Below are 16,277 nucleotides of genomic sequence, written 5' to 3' on the forward strand. Positions count from 1 at the left end.
CTGAGATAAGGCTTCAAGTACAGGGAGGTTATTCAGGAGAGAAAGAACCATAGGTAAAGGGCGGAAGAAGCGGCAAGGCAGGGAGGAACTCAACACAGTACCTTATCCAGTTGGGTACTATGACAGGTAATCAAAGCTTAACTCCTCCCGGAGAAGCTCCTGGAGCCAATGTCAAATATATACCTCAGACTTATTCCTCCTGTGCTGTGAGGTTGCTGGGGGATTGACTGATTGATTGATTGATTGATTGATTGAAAGGGTCTCACTCTGTGGCCCAGACTGCAATCTCCACTCACTGCAGGCTCTGCCTCTGAGGCTCAAGCGATTCTCCTGCCTCAGCCTCCTTAGTAGCTGGGATTATAGACACATGCCACCACACTGGGCTAATTTTTGTATTTTTAGCAGAGACAGGGTTTTTCCATGTTGGCCAGGCTGATCTTGAACTCCTGACCTCAGGTGATCCACCCACATCGGCCTCCCAAAGTGCTGGGATTACAGGCGTGAGCCACTGTGCCTGGCCTGCTGGAGGATTTCTATCTCTACTTCCCGTCAGTCATTAGTGGAGGACTTCTCCCATGGCAGGCATTATTCCTTGGCACTTCCAGTTTGCCCAGCAAGAGGCAAAGGACTCCAGGGGCAAGAAAAAGACCCTGGGCCACAAGACCCAGATCTGGCATCTCAGAGTGATGTTCTAGTAAAGACGTGAATGCTGGGAGCGGGTGTAGGTGGAGCGCTAAGATTATCTGCTATAAGAAAACATTTTGCTAGCCTAACCATTTGGATGGTTTCAAAGGTGTTTTCTCAAACATAATGGTGATCACACCACAGTTAAAATGGACAGAGGCCAGGCGTGGTGGCTCATGTCTGTAATGCCAGCACTGTGGGAGGCTGAGGTGGGCGGGTCACTTGAGGTCAGAAGTTTGAGACCACCCTGCCAATGTGATGAAACCCTGTCTCTACTAAAAATACAACAATTAGCTGGGTGTGGTGGTGCACATCTGTAATTCCAGCTACTTGGGAGGCTGAAGCACAAGAATCGCTTGAACCTGGGAGGCAGAGGTTGCAGTGAGCCGAGATCGCACCACTGCACTCCAGCCTGGGTGGCAGAGTGAGACTCCATCTCAAAATAAAATAAAATGGACAGGAAGATCAGGACCGAGAAGGTACAACTTTAATGCATCTGCAGCCAGTTCCTAGAACAGGACAAGGTGATGAACAGACACCAATTCTCATGGCTTTGTGTTTCACCAAACATTAAGCTGAAGACTGCATTTTGCATTATTTCATAAAATGACAAACATTTACGCAATGTAGAAGGAAATGATCAATTCTTAAAATGTAATCGACAAGCAACACCAAGAAGACAGGCTAGTAAGCATAAATTTTCACTTTGTGGACCTCCTTGTCGTCACATTCCCTCTGTTTGTTGTAGTAATAGAATGTATTGTCCCTTCTCTGAAGTTTCTTCACGTATCCTGTCTCTGGCCAGCGGTCTACCTGCACATCAAGAACCAGAATACAAATTTTGTAACACCAGCTTTATTTTTATCTCATATTTTCCTCTCAAATAGTTAAAAGGTATGATTCACACCAACAAAGTATAAGATTAGATTTTAAAATGCTTGAGCTTTTAAAGTGTTATACCCACAAGAGACATCTTACATTGCAGCCTTATACTGTAAGACAACTAATTCAGGCTGAGTGCCGGGGCTCATGCCTGTAATCCCAGCACTTTGGAGGCTGCGGCAGGCAGATCACTTGAGGTCAGGAGTTCAAGATTAACCTGGGCAACATGGCGAAACCCTGTCTCTACTAAAAATACAAAATTTAGCTGGGTATGGTGGTAGGTGCCTGTAATCCCAGCTACTTGGGAGGCTGAGGCAGGAGAGTTGCTTAAAGCCAGGAGGTGGAGGTTGCAGTGAGCCGAGATCGTGCCACTGTACTCCAGCTTGGGCGACACAGCATGACCCTGTCTCAAAATAATAATAATAATAATAATAATAATAATAAAGACAGTGAATTCAGTGCTTTTCTCTATAGCCCAATTTCTAGGTTTATTTTATTTATTTTAGAGATAGGGTCTTGCTACATTGCCCAGGCTGACCTCAAACTCCTAGGGTCAATTGATCCTTCCAGCTCGGCCTCCCAAAGTGCTGGAATTACAGGCCTGAACCACTGTACCCAGCTCCAGTTTCTAGATTTAAATTTCAATACTGTGGCCACAGTAAGTGAAAACACTCAAAGTAATGTAATCTAAACTTCATTCTTCTTACCTTTACAAAAGATTGCAAACACTATAACTTCTAAAATTAATACCCCAGGAGGATATCAGGTCTAAGCCCAGGCCCCATTTTGAAAGCACTGCCTGCTGATTGTTGATAACTGCACAGGGAGTAAAGCAAGCAACTCAGGAACTATCCAAAGGTGTAGACACATTTCCTTCTGCCCCAATTTCAAGTTCACCTTGAAATTTTTTCTTTTTTTTGAGACAGGGTCTCACCCTGTCTCCCAGGCTGGGGTGCAGTGGTGTGATCAATAGCTCACTATAGCCTCAACCTCCTGGGCTCAAGGGATCCTCCAGCCTCTGCCTCCGGAGTAGCTGGAACTACAGGTATGCACCACCATGCCCAGATAAGGTTTCTTTTTGTTTTTGGAGAGACAGGGCCTCACTATGTTGCCCAGGCTGGTCTCAAACTCTTAGCCTCAAGCAGTCCTCCCACCTTGACCTCCCAAAGTGTCAAAAATCTTTTTTTACTTTTCCTACCATTCTTTATTATTATTATTATATGTTGCCCAGTTTGGTCTCAAACTTCTGGGCTCAAGTGATCCTCCTGTCTCAGCCTCCCAAAGTGTTGGGATTGCAGGCGTGAGCCACTGTGCCCGGCCGTCTCCTACCACTCCGTCTTGTATATAACATACTGGTTGGTTTACTTGATCGTTTGGCTTGATCTAATTTGGAGATCTGTCTCCCCGCTTCCTCTTTAATGTTATGCCTTCCTAGTCAGGTTAATGTATTTTGCTACTGTCAAATATGTTCCTTTCAGATTTTGTGGAATCTTTATCATGGTCAAAAACTCATTATCCAGGTTTTAGAAAATCAAATCCTGTTCTTCAACACGATCTATACAGGCAGTCCTGCAACTGTTCTATTCCCCACGAATAAATCTCAGCTTTCAGTAGGAAGTAGAGAGGAATATACCATCTGTGTCCCCAATGTCTTTTCTTTTCTAATAACACATCTTCATTTTTTATGTCATCTCATTTAGTTATGAATTAGCAAGAATTGGTAACAGCATCTCTGAGAAGCCTTGGTAGGCCCTATGATGTACGTTACAGAAAACCAGCAGTCCTTTCCATCACTGAGGCCACACCTGCCTGTGTGGCTTCCAATGCCTTCAGCAGGGAAAGGAGTGTTGCCCTCTTCCCCTCCTGGGCCAGGAGCAGATTCTCTTTACTAGGATCCTGAAAACCATCTCATCCAGTGAGGAAACAGTACAAGCACTGCCTCTTCTGATCATCTGAAGCTACTTTCTATGGGATAATCCTTAGGACAGCTATGTTGGTCCTATGCTTGTTGACTTCTAGCCATTTTTTTTTTTTTTTGAGAAGGAGTCTCAGTGTGTCACCTAGGCTAGACTGCAGTGGTGCGATCTCAGCTCACTGCAACCTCCACCCCCCGCCAGGTTCGAACAATTCTCCTGCCTCAGCCTCCTGAGTAACTGGGATTACAGGCACCTGCCACCATGCCTAGCTAATTTTTTGTATTTTTTTTAGTAGAGAGGGGGTTTCACTATCTTGGCCAAGCTGGTCTTGAACTCCTGACCTCATAATCTACCCACCTCGGCCTCCCAAAGTGCTAGCATTACAGGCATGAGCCACCGCGCCCAGAAACATTTTTCCTTTTGATACCCCTTGGCACATCTGAACTTTTTTCTTCTTGACTTTCAACTTAATCATTTCCATTTGATCTAGGAAACCCACTTGACTGTGGTGGAATGGAATGAGATTCTCAAGTTCAAGGATGTTCTCTTCGGGAGGGAAGGTCAGCAAGCCCTGTACCACCAGCTACAGAAAAACAACTTCTCTCAAACCCTCAAACCACTGCACACTGGTAGAAACATTCCAGCCAGAGCAAGCCTTCAGTCACCATCCTCTCTGTCCCTGAGGACCCACTGCAAATGCCACTGGGGACATAAAGCCCTCTCTAGGGATTGTCCCCAAAAGGAAGTGATTTTGTTTTCCTCTAAATCCCTGTGCTTCTTTTTGTTAAGGCACACATACTTTGACTTGTATAAGGTTTTATTATTCTTGTTACTTATCTTAGACTCCAAGATGATGAGATTAATTAAAGCCATCATTCACTAAACACTTACTGTTTCTTCAGTCAACAAATTTTTTGAGGGAGAGTCTCACTCTGTTGTCCAGGCTGGATGGAGTTCAGTGGTGCCATCTTGCTCACTGCAACCTCTGCCTCCCAAGTTCAAGTGATTCTCCTGCCTCAGCCTCCCTAGTAGCTGTGATTACAGGTGTGCACCACCATGCCTGGCTAATTTTTTGTATTTTTTAGTAGAGTCGGGGGTTTCATCATGTTGGCCAGGCGGGTCTTGAACTCTTGACTGCAGGTGATCCACCTGCCTTGGCCTCCCAAAGTACTGGGATTACAGGCATGAGCCACTATACCCAGCCCAACAAATTATGAGCACTATAATGTCAGGCACTTCAAACGAGATTACATTAAATTCTTGTGACTTGTTTTCTTTCTTTCTTTTTTTGAGACAGGATCTTGCTCTGTCACTCTGGCTGGAGTGCAGTGATGTGATCACAGCTCACTGCAGCCTTGATCTCCTGCACTCAAGCAATCGTCCCACATGAGCCTCCCAGTAGCTGGGACTGCAGAGACACTCCAACATGCATGGCTAATTAAAAAAATTTTTTTGTGGAGATGGGGTCTCACTATGTTGCTGAGGCTGGTCTTGAACTCCTGGCCTCAAGCGATCCTTCAGCCTCAGCCTCCTGAAGCACTGGGCTTAGAGGTGTAAGCCACCACACCTGGCCACCTATGACTGAGGCTCGTATATCTTTAGGGGCTTCCCAATCTTAAGGCAAGGTATGAAGCTTATTTTAAAAAGCATAAAAATGATAATGCTTGTGTTTTATCTATTTAAAAGTCATAGATGATACAGTAATGAAAATTATCCTTGGCAATGGGGATAGAGAAAAATGGTTGAGAAGACAGATATATGAAAATCATAGTAATCAATCTTCATTTGATCAGTATTTTAAATTTTATTATTATACAACCTCAACAATGTCTGCTAAATTAATGTCTATTAAAAAGGCAATTCCATTTTAGTTCTGTATTGCCTCCATCCTTTTTCCTATGTACTTTTGTTCCATTTTATTTTGTTATTTATTTGTTTATTTATTTGAGATGGAATCTTGTTCTGTCGCCTAGGCTAGAGTGCAGTGGCGTGATCTCGGCTCACTGCAACCTTCCCCCACTGGGCTCAAGTGATTCTCCTGCCTCAGCCTCTCGAGTAGCTGGGACTACAGGTGCGCACCACCACGCCTGGTCAATTTTTGTAGTTTTAGTAGATATAGGCTTTCACCATGTTGGCCAGGCTGATCTCAAACTCCTGACCTCAAGTGATCCACCTACCTTAGCCTCTCAAATTGCTGAAATCCCAGGTGTGAGCCACCACTCTAATCCTCCTATGTACTTTTAAAGGAATTTTGAAGTAGAGGTCAAAGAGCAGTATAAAAGAAAAAGAAACAAGAGCTCATAGCAACCTACAAATTCCACACATTAGTCTCTGAAAAATGAGTTAGTAAAAAAAATGAAAAATAAACAATGGAGTTAATAAACACTGTTATAACCCCAAACTAAAAATGAAAATATATTTATGAATACTATGTCATATTCTACAATACAGGTGGCCCTTTGACCAACATAAGTTTGAACTTGGGGAGTCCATTCATACATGGATTTTTTTCAAAAAATATGTTGACTTCTTTTTTGAGATTTGCAACAATTTGAAAAAACTCGCAAACCACAGAGACTAGAAATATAAAAAAAAATTAAGAAAAAGGTTTGTCATGAATGCATAAAATATATGAAGATATTAGTGTATTTCTGGGCCGATCAATTGTTTACCTATGGGCAAGTCATCCTTTTAACAGGAAGTAGTAGTTATTTTGGGGAGTTACCCCCAGTAGTTATTTTGGGAAGTCAAAAGTTATACACAAATTTTTTTTTTTTTTTTTTTTTGAGACAGAGTTTCGCTCTTGTTACCCAGGCTGGAGTGCAATGGCGCGATCTCGGCTCACCGCAACCTCCGCCTCCTGGGTTCAGGCAATTCTCCTGCCTCAGCCTCCTGAGTAGCTGGGATTACAGGCACGCGCCACCATGCCCAGCTAATTTTTTGTAGTTTTAGTAGAGACGGGGTTTCACCGTGTTGACCAGGATGGTCTCGATCTGTTGACCTCGTGATCCACCCGCCTCGGCCTCCCAAAGTGCTGGGATTACAGGCTTGAGCCACCGCGCCCAGCCTATACACAAATTTTTGACTGCGTGAAGCATCGAAGCTCCTACTCCCTGTATTGGTAACGGGTCAACTGAATTTGTAAAAAATCCATCTCTTAGTAGCCAACACAATAAATAAGTTAAAAAGAACCACACGGTATAAATGGGAGGCACATCTAGACTTTGCTCCAGTCTTCGTAAAGCAAAGCTAGGTCTCCACTCTCTGAGGGAAGCCTGGAATATACTCCTAAAGTCAGGAGTTGTTTTCTAACACTTTTGTTTATAAGGTATAATCACCATAAAAAGAAACAGAATTTTGGCGGGGCACAGTGGTTCACACCTGTAATCCCAGCACTTTGGTAGGCCGAGGCGGGCGGATCACGAGGTCAAGAGATGGAGACCATACTGGAAACCCGGTCTCTACTAAACAATATAAAAAAAATTAGCTGGGCGTGGTGGCGCTTGCCTGTGGTCCCAGCTACTCGGGAGGCTGAGGCAGGAGACTTGCTTGAACCTGGGAGGTGGAGGTTGCAGTGAGCCAAGGTTGCACCACTGCACTCCAGCCTGGTGCCTGGTGATGAAGTGAGACTCTGTCTAAAAAAAAAAAACAAAAACAAAAAACACAATTTTAACCTCTTTCTAACTCATGGTTAAAATAAAAAGTAACAGGAGGGAAAAAATAGTTACACAACAAACTGATTATCTGATAATAAAATTACCCAAGTGAGGGAAAAAGATTCTGCTTTTGTGATGTACCATAAAAGAGTCATTTAGCAGAGCATACTTGCTCAATAAAACATAGAAAATTCTGAATGTGCCCAGCTGAATGACCACCTCTTCCCCGACTCTACCTGCAAATCAACCTTCTGGGCCTCTCCCACTTAATAAGATGAGAGAGTCTGGCTGGGCGCCATGGCTATTGCCTGTAATCCCAGCCCTCTGGGAGGCCGAGGCGGGTGGATCACTTGAGGTCAGGAGTTCAAGACCAGCCTGGCCAACGTGCAAAATCCCGTCTCTACAAAAATACAAAAATTAGCCAGGCGTGGTGGCGCACGCCTGTAATCCCAGCCACTTGTGAGGCTGAGGTAGGATAATCCCTTGATCCTGGGAGGTGGAGGCTGCAGTGAGTCGAGATTGTCACTGCACTCCAGTCTGGGTGATAGAACGTGATAGTGTGAGACACTATAAAATAAAATAAATATAAATATAAATAAATAAAATGAGAGAGGTGGAGTAGAAGTCTCTTCAGTTATTCTCTGGTTGTTTATAAAATACTTTTCAGCATCTGAGAAACTCATTTTGAGTTCAGGTTTGTTCTTACCACAGAAACTTGTTTCACTTGTTTATATTCAATTTCATCCCGATATCCCGCTTGTTGAAATCTGTACAGATTTTCTATCTCTTCTGACCATTTTTTGGCGCGACTTATTGATTTTGGTTTCACGTCGGAACTAGCCATGGTTACAGTGGCCTTATTACCAACAATTTCTGAAAGATGTTAAGACAACATTAACAGATAATGTAATAATGCCCATTTTGAAATTCCCTTTAAGAATAAACAAAACTAACACTTAAAAATTATATACAGAGTTGAGAATCCCATTAAATATATTAGTTTTTTAGACAGACAGTTCCAAGATTGAGAAGGATTCATGCTCTATTTTGTGGAGATAAAAATGTAACAAATGAACAAACAAAAAGCCCAAGTCCCCGAAAGATACATACAAAACTGTTTAATTCTTTATCAATAAAATTGCAGTTAGAGTTGTAGTTACGGAGTGATGTTCTAAAAGCTGTATATTTGTATACAAATACTAGAGTTCCAGTAATACATTCAGTAGATTGTCAAAATATCCACCACCACTCCATTTAGTTACGTTCCAAACTGTATCTCTCTCTGTCTCTTGAAAAGGGAATGTAAGATCTGTCTTCTCACTCTCTTCCCTGTTTCTGGGAAGGAAGGGTTTATTCATTTTCACTTCTTAATTACTTGGAGACATCTCAGTTGCTGCAATTAATGTACTGAGGTCACTGTAGTGCCTGATCCTTTGATGAACGAATGTGAGAAGACAGACTAACATGCATTTCATGCATACTGCATGGCTGTCGTGGTACTGAGATCAAGGATTTAAAAACAATGTAAGAGGTCACTAATAGTCTTAGAAAGTCAAATATACAACTTTAGTTCATATCATCGTCTATTCACCAAACTTCGAGGTTTTCAAAGGCATAATTTTGCACTTGTTTTCTCAGCTATTTCTTCTGTTATCAAAATGTATTAGTCATTTAACTGAAGTAAAGTGTCCAAAATTTTCATCATGATTCCTTGAATCTATTCTTCCATGATATTTCTGGCAGGGCGAGGTGGCTCACACCTGTAATCCTAGCGCTTTGGGAGGCCAGTGTGTGTGGATCACCTGAGGTCAGGTGTTCGAGACCAGTCTGGCCAACATGGCAAAACCCTGTCTCTACTAAAAATACAAAAAATTAGTTGGGCATGGTGGCAGGGACCTGTAATCCCAGCTACTTGGGAGGCTGAGGCAGGACAATTGCTTGAACTCGAAGGGTGGAGGTTGCAGTGAACCAAGATTGTGCCACTTCACTCCAGCCAAGGCTAAAGAGCAAGACTCTGTCTCTAAATAAATAAATAAAATATTTCTATTGGCTGAAACATATTAAAGTCAGATCCTGTAAATAAATTAATATTTTTTGAATTTTTTTCAATCACAATGACAAATGCTTATTATGTTAAAAGGTCAAGAAATTCAAGAAATACATTAAAGTATAAAAAGGAAAGGCTGAACATGGTGATTCAGGCCTGTAATCCCAGAACTTTGGGAGACTGAGGTCAGGATACCTGAGGTCAAGAGTTTGAGACTGGCCTGGACAACATGGTGAAAGCACATCTCTACTAAAAATACAAAATTAGCCAGGCGTGGTGGTGCATGCCTGTAATCCCAGCAACTTGTGAGGGTGAGGCAAGAGATTCGCTTTAACCCTGGAGGCGGAGGTTGCAGTGAGATGAGATAGCACCATTGCACTCCAGCCTGGGCAACAAGAGTGAAACTTTGGCTTAAAAAAATAATAATATTACACAGGAAACAGGTTCTAAGAAACATTAAAGAAAAAAGTGAACTCATTGTATTAAAATACTTTCAAAATTAGTCATATTTGTATATGAGTTTGTTGACCATTACTTGCAGGACTTTTACAGATGAAGCACATTTCCGAAAAGTAGTAATACAATCTTAATTTTTGTCTTATCCAAGCCCTTTTTGCTTTAGGCTTGGTTTTTTGCTCATATTCATTCAAAATGCGTTTTCTTGAATGTCATCTATATAACCTTTTGTCACTTTCAGCTCAAAAAATTATGGCAACTATACATAAAAATGCTACATTTAATAGAAAAGCAGAAAATATGCTGTATTCAGTTGGACTTTGGGGGAAATCACCGCTTTTCTCAGTAGAAATAGACATTTTTCAGTTACTATTAAGCATTTCAAAATTTTAGTTTCCCAAAATACCTAAGAGAATATGACTGTAAATTTCACCATAATAGGAACTCTAGTGACTGCTATAACTATGCTATATAAGTGGTGGTGCAAATTCTTTTTTTTTTTTTTTGGCCTTTCAGTTTATTAAAAAAACAAAATGAAACTAAAATTAGGAAAGATCAACTTATAATTCCTTGATTAAATTTTTCAATGATTCTAGGAATTCAGTGGCAGTACTAATTCTGCTGGTAGTAATATTCGGCACTTGCAGACTGAGTGGCTTCTTTACTGGCAATTGTGCCAAAAAAAAATTGATTAAAAAATACATTTAATGGCTGGATGCAGTGGCTCATGGCTGTAATCGCAGCTCTTTCTGAGACCGGGCGGAAAAGAGGGAAAGAAGAGAAAAGGAGTGGTTGGGAAGCCCGGAGACACTAGAGGGAAAGTGGGAGGGAGCGCGGAGCCAAAAGCCTACAGCACCCGGTTTTCCCAGGCGGTCTCCCATGCAAGTACTGGCCAGGCCCGACCCTGCTTAGTTTCCGAGATCAGGGTGATATGGCCTTAGACGCCGGCAGGGGGCGCTTGACGATCCCCAGAGCCCGCGGCGTTGCCTCGGGGGACCCCTACCGCGAGGTCGCAGCGCAGTCCAAACCGGCGGAAAAGCGGGAGAGAAGAGTCAGGGGGCGGTTGGGAAGCCCGGCGACAGGAGGGGGAAAGAGGGAGGGAGCAGGGAGGATCACTTGAGTCCGAGGGTTCAAAACCACCCTGGGCAACATAGGGAGACCCTGTTTCTACAAAAAATAAAATTAGCTGGGTATGGTGGCCCATGCCTGTAGTCTTAGCCACTGGCGAGGCTGACGTAGGAGGACTGCTTGAGCCCCCAAGGTTGAGGCCACAGTGAGCTGTGATCAAGTCACTGCACTCCAACCTGGGAGACAAGAGATCCTGCCGCAAGAAAAATACATACACACATACATACATGTTATGTATAAAATACCAAGTTGTATCTCCACAAACAACGGCATTGCCTGAGTTTCTGGTTTGTGAAACTGAATTGTATTAAACACTTAGGGTTTATATGCATACAGATAATGATTCAACTCCTACCTCCACTTTACTATGGTGCAAAGGCAATACGTATTCGCTAGAAACTGTATTTCAAGTACCCATACAACCATTCTGTTTTCCACTTTGAATACAGTATTCAATAAGTTACATGACATAGTCAACACTATATTATAAAATAGGCTTTGTGTTAGATGACGTTGCCAAACTGCAGGCTAGGTAAGGTGTTCTGAAGACGTTTAAGGTTGGCTAGGTGCATTAAATGCATTTTCGACTTATCATGGCTTTATTGGGGCATAACCCCATGGTTAAATCGAGAAGCATTTATTGTAGGCTTTTCGTGTAGGTCATGAAAACCTACCATCTCAAAGCCCTGACAATCTAAATTTGTAACACAGGCTTCTGAGGTAGTCAGTCATCCCAAATTCCCTTTGTACTTCACTTTCACTCTGAAAAGTGCTTTTACTTTTAGTAGTATTAAAACCTCAAGAGCATTGGCCTCCCTAAGAGTCCGTTTTTTTCTCCTATTAGATTATTCCTGTTCGTAAGAGGCAGCAGGAGCCCTGTAACCAGCTGGTAACCTTAGACAAGGCCATGAACACGCCTGTGCCTCTTTCCTGAACCGAAAGAGAAGCATTAGATAGTCTCTAACGTCTTAAAGTCCCGTCCGCTGTCGCTGGGCGTTCATATGAAAGACAAAAGTGGTTCCCAAAAGCAAGCCTGGCGGTCCCTGCTCTGGGCGTGCTAACCTGCAGGTGTGCAGCACAAAGCCGCTCCCTTCCGGACCCCACAGCTAGCTAGCAGTCCCCATCCCTCCAACTTCCTTTCTGCCACAAACCACCAACTGTGTGGGAGGTGAAATCCGCCTGGAGAAAGCTGGGATGGACAAAGCACAGTATTCCAAAATCAAGGGCCCGCATCAGAGAGCCCTCGGAGTCGCGGCCCCTAAAGCCAAAGGGATCGCGGGGCAGCCGGGAAGCTTCCGGGAGAACCGAACCCTGAGACTCTGGAAGGCCCTCCCCCCTGAAAAACACGGAGGAGACATGAAAACCACGGGATCTCCTGGGAAATCCTCAGTAGACCACAGAGAACGACAGAGCGGAGAAGGCGGCGCAAGGACTTCCGGGGCGGGGCTACGGCAGGGGCGCAGGGGTTGGCGGGGAGGGCCCAGCGACGCATCCACCCACCCCTGGGGCCGGCTCTCCGGGGTTATCCTCGCTCCGCCGAACAGGAGAGGCCGGGGGCGCCTGGGAGCTGGCAGGCGGGCGTGGCGGTGCTCGCGTTCTCTACTCAGGATCCGCAGGCAGGGCCAGCGAGAGGCCAACTGCTGTGGCCTCTGCGATCCTCGCGTCTCTTAGCAACGCGGTGAAGCTGCAGGAGCTCCCGGCTACTTCAGGCCCCGCCCATCTCGCCCAGGCCCCGCCCCCGGGAGCGAGCTTCTGTGCGTGTGCTCGGGGGCTGGAGCGAGCGCTGGCCCAACTTGCTATGCCAATGCAGGTCCCAGGTAGGAACGCTGCCAGGGCTTACCCCGGAGCAGAGACGGAGGGCGAAATGGGTTATTTGCTGCTGCTTGAATTCCAGAAAAAATTCCCTAGGAAAGCGGATCACAGCACGGAGACTACTGCCGTTTATAGTTCCTCACAGTACGTATCTCCTATCATCTATTTGCAGGGAATGAACCAATCCAGAGAGGCGCCATAGTGCCTGACAATTAGTAAACCTACAATAAATGGTATCTATAGCTTTAATTATTTTTTCTAGCATTATCTATTAATATAGTACAGTACTATTTTAGCGAAAAGTGATCAGATTCAAGATACATGTTTTGAACATAGAGCCATCAGGATTTGTGAAATTGTTGAATGAAAGAAAGGAACAGCTGTGGGCTGGAGCCAGCTCATTAGAGCTCTCATGACTCTGTAATTAAATTTTTAGGAATTTTTTGAGCCAGTTGTTAAATACAAGCCATGAGCATGAAGATGACAAGGGCCTGGGGCACCTGCCCAAAACAAAACAAAAACACACACAAGCCATATTACAAATTAAATTATATAAACTTGTAAATAAATGAGTCATATTAAAACAAAGGCAACACATAAACTGAAAACAAAAAAACACACTATTTACTTACAATTCCCAAATTTATTTCTTCAGCCCAATCTTTCTCTGAACTTTAGATTTGTATATCCAATGTATATTCAACATCCACTTGGTTTTCCAACACAACCTCCCCAAACACCTCCCTGCCAAAACAAAAACAAAAACCCTGCTCCTTCTTCATGTCTTTTAGTTAGTGAGGCATAGAGCCCTCTCTTTCCATATCCATCAGTGCAGCCTGCTGACTTCATAGCTTCTACTCACGTCCCAGCCATCATCATTTGTCTCTTCTCTGGTAATTACAACAGTTCCCAACAGCTCCCTCTGTCCCCTGTATAATCTGTTGTCAATACAGCAGTCAATGCAGTCCGTTTAAAACTTAAGTCAAATTATGTCAGTCTTCCAGCCTGACCAACATGGTGAAACCCCGTCCCTGCTAAAAGTACAAAAATTAGCTAATCATGATGGCACATGCCTGTAATCCCAGCTACTCAGGAAGCTGAGGCAGGAGAATCGCTTGAGCCCAGGAGGTGGAGGTTGCAGTGAGCCGAGATGGAGCCACTGCACTCCAGCGTGGGCGACAAAGTAAGACTCTGTCTCAAAAAAAAAAAAAAAAAAAAAAAAAAAAAAAAAAAAAGTCAGTCCTCTGTTCACAATCCGGCAGTGGCTTCCCATCTTATGCAGAGTGAAAACCAGAGGCTTTACAGGGTAAGCAAAGCCGTGTAAGGTTTGCACACAACACGCTTCCTCCTTCCTCTGTAGCCTGGATCATTCTGCTGCAGCCACACTTGCCTAACAGTGCCTAGCACACAGTAGGTGCTAAAGGGATATATTTTGAATGAGTATATGTCACTACTGCCCCTCTGGTGCTGTGGAGGACGCATGGCATGGTGGCTAGCAGTGTGTTGTCAAAGAGCACAGTGACTAAAAGTGTGGTGGCCTTCTTGGATTTGAATCTGGGCTTTACTTACTAGAAACATGACCTTGGACAAGGTACTTAACCTCCGTTTTGTCAACTGTCAAATGAGGACAAAAAGTGCACCTATCTGATCGGCAGGTAGGATGTGAGGGTGAAATAGTCAGTAGAAAACACTGATAACATCTGGAACTACCTAAACGGTAGACAATAATTACCTTCATTAGAATATACGCTCCCACCTCCACAGAGATTTTTGTCTGCTTTTTAAAAAAAATTTTTGAGACAGGGTCTCACTCTGTCATCCAGGCTAGAGTGTAGTGGCACCATCTTGGCTCACTACAACCTCTGCCTCTGGGTTCAAGCAATTCTCATGCCTCAGCCTCCCAAGTAGCTAGGATTACAGGTGCACCACCACACCCAGCTAAATTTTTTGTATTTTTAGTAGAGATGGGTTTTCACCATGTTGGTCTTCAACCCCTGGCCTCAAGTGATCCACCAGCCTTGGCCTCCCAACGGGCTGAGATTACAGGCATGAGCCACCAGGATGGGCCACATTTTCTGTCTGCCTTGCTCACTACTGTATCTTTAGTGTCTAGAACAGTGTCTGATACACAGTAGATGGTCAATGAATGAAAACATTTGTTGAATGAATTAAGCTTCACCATCCCATTTCCTGCAGTATTGCAGCAGCTTCCTATCTGGATTCCTGCCCCAGACTTCCTGAGTGTTCTTCTTATTTATTTATTTATTTATTTTTAGATGGTGTTTCACTCTTGTCGCCCAGGCTGGAGTGCAATGGTGCGGTTTTGGCTCACTGCAACCTCTGCCTCCTGGTTCAAGTGTTTCTCCTGCCTCAGCCTCCCAAGTGGCTAGGGTTACAGGCCCCGCCATCACACCTGGCTAATTTTTGTATTTTTAATAGAGACGGGGTTTCATCATGTTGGCCAGGCTGGTCTGGAATTCCTGACCTTGCGATCTGCCCTCCTTGGCCTCCCAAAGTGCTGGGATTACAGGCATGAGCCACCGCGCCTGGACTTGAATGTTCTTTAGACTCAAATCGAGTGGTTCTCAAACTTTATGATCCATCAGAATCACCTAGAGCGTGTGTTAAGCTGCAGATTGCCAGGTCCCACTCTCCTAGAGTTTCTGATTCACTAGGTTGGTCTGGGCTGTGCTTACCTATCTTGCCTATTTTCTACCCTATCTTTCCCTTGTCCTGACTCTATTTCCCTTTGTCTGTACTGCATCCATTGTGGAAAGAGGAGGAGATAAAAAAAAGTGAGCAAATATATAAGATCACAAGCTTTGTCCTCACCTGCCTTTCCTGGAGCTCCAAAGTCTGTGAGATTCTTCAGACAACAGACCCACATCAGAATTTGTTGTTAGGTCTCCATAACCCTGCCAGGGTAATTGTTCACATGTGTTCCAAGACAGACCATCGAAGGTGTTGCCAATAGTATACTAGCAGGCTATTTTACCTAAATTAGTAATTATGTTATCTATACCTCTCTATGTCAGCTCTCCTCCCCCTCCGCAAGATTTCATGGGAATTTGTATTTAAATAGAACTCTGAGTATCATGATTGCAGGAACAAGGTGATATTCACTAGGGATGACATTTTTTTTTTCCCTTTCTTAATTTTTTTTTGAGACAGAGTTTCACGCTTCTTGCCCAAGCTGGAGTGCAATGGCATGATCTCGGCTCACTGCAACTTCCTCCTCCCAGATTCAAGTGATTCCCCTGCCTCAGCCTGCCGAGTAGCTGCGATTACAGGCATGTGCCACCACACCCAGCTAAGTTTGCATTTTTGGTAGAGAGGGGGTTTTTCCATGTCGGTCAAGTTGGTCTCGAACTCCCGACCTCAGGTGATCTGCCTGCCTCAGCCTCCCAAAATGCTGGGATTATAGGCGTGAGCCACCATGCCTGGCCTTGTTTTGTATTTTGAGAGAGAATCTCTCTCTGTTGCCCAGGCTGGAGTGCAGTGGCATTATCTCGGCTCACTGCAACCTCTGCCTCCCAGGTTCAAGTGATTCTCCTGCTTCAATCTCCTGAGTAGCTGGAATTACAGACATGTGCCACCACTCCCGACTTCGTGTATTTTTAGTAGAGACAGGCTTTCACCATGTTGGCCAGCCTGGTCTTGAGCTCCTGACATCAGGTGATCCACCCGCCTCAGCCT

The 16,277-nt window shown here is 44.1% G+C and overlaps 2 protein-coding genes across 2 annotated transcripts in view; one reads left to right on the forward strand and one right to left on the reverse strand.

Annotated features, from left to right (window-relative positions):
- ACBD7 (acyl-CoA binding domain containing 7) overlaps positions 1-4,368 on the forward strand; it is a 66,081-nt gene extending 61,713 nt beyond the window's left edge. Inside the window, exon 3 of the mRNA XM_032243991.1 lies at positions 3,973-4,368. Within this exon, the coding sequence (XP_032099882.1) occupies positions 3,973-4,365 (393 nt within the window). The 3' untranslated portion in view covers positions 4,366-4,368. The remainder of the gene's footprint in view (positions 1-3,972) is intronic.
- On the reverse strand, positions 1,150-13,548 carry MEIG1 (meiosis/spermiogenesis associated 1). Its single transcript, XM_032243993.1, has 3 exons — positions 13,214-13,548; positions 7,845-8,011; positions 1,150-1,497 (listed from the first exon to the last, which is right to left on the reverse strand). Exons 2-3 carry the CDS (start codon positions 7,980-7,982, stop codon positions 1,369-1,371), a joined length of 267 nt encoding a protein of 88 aa, XP_032099884.1. The 5' UTR covers positions 7,983-8,011; positions 13,214-13,548; the 3' UTR covers positions 1,150-1,368.
- Between the last annotated feature and the right edge of the window lie 2,729 nt (positions 13,549-16,277).

Source organism: Sapajus apella, unplaced genomic scaffold, assembly GCF_009761245.1.
Source record: "Sapajus apella isolate SASKATOON/1434 unplaced genomic scaffold, GSC_monkey_1.0 scaffold53, whole genome shotgun sequence".
Taxonomy (NCBI): Eukaryota; Metazoa; Chordata; class Mammalia; order Primates; family Cebidae; genus Sapajus; species Sapajus apella.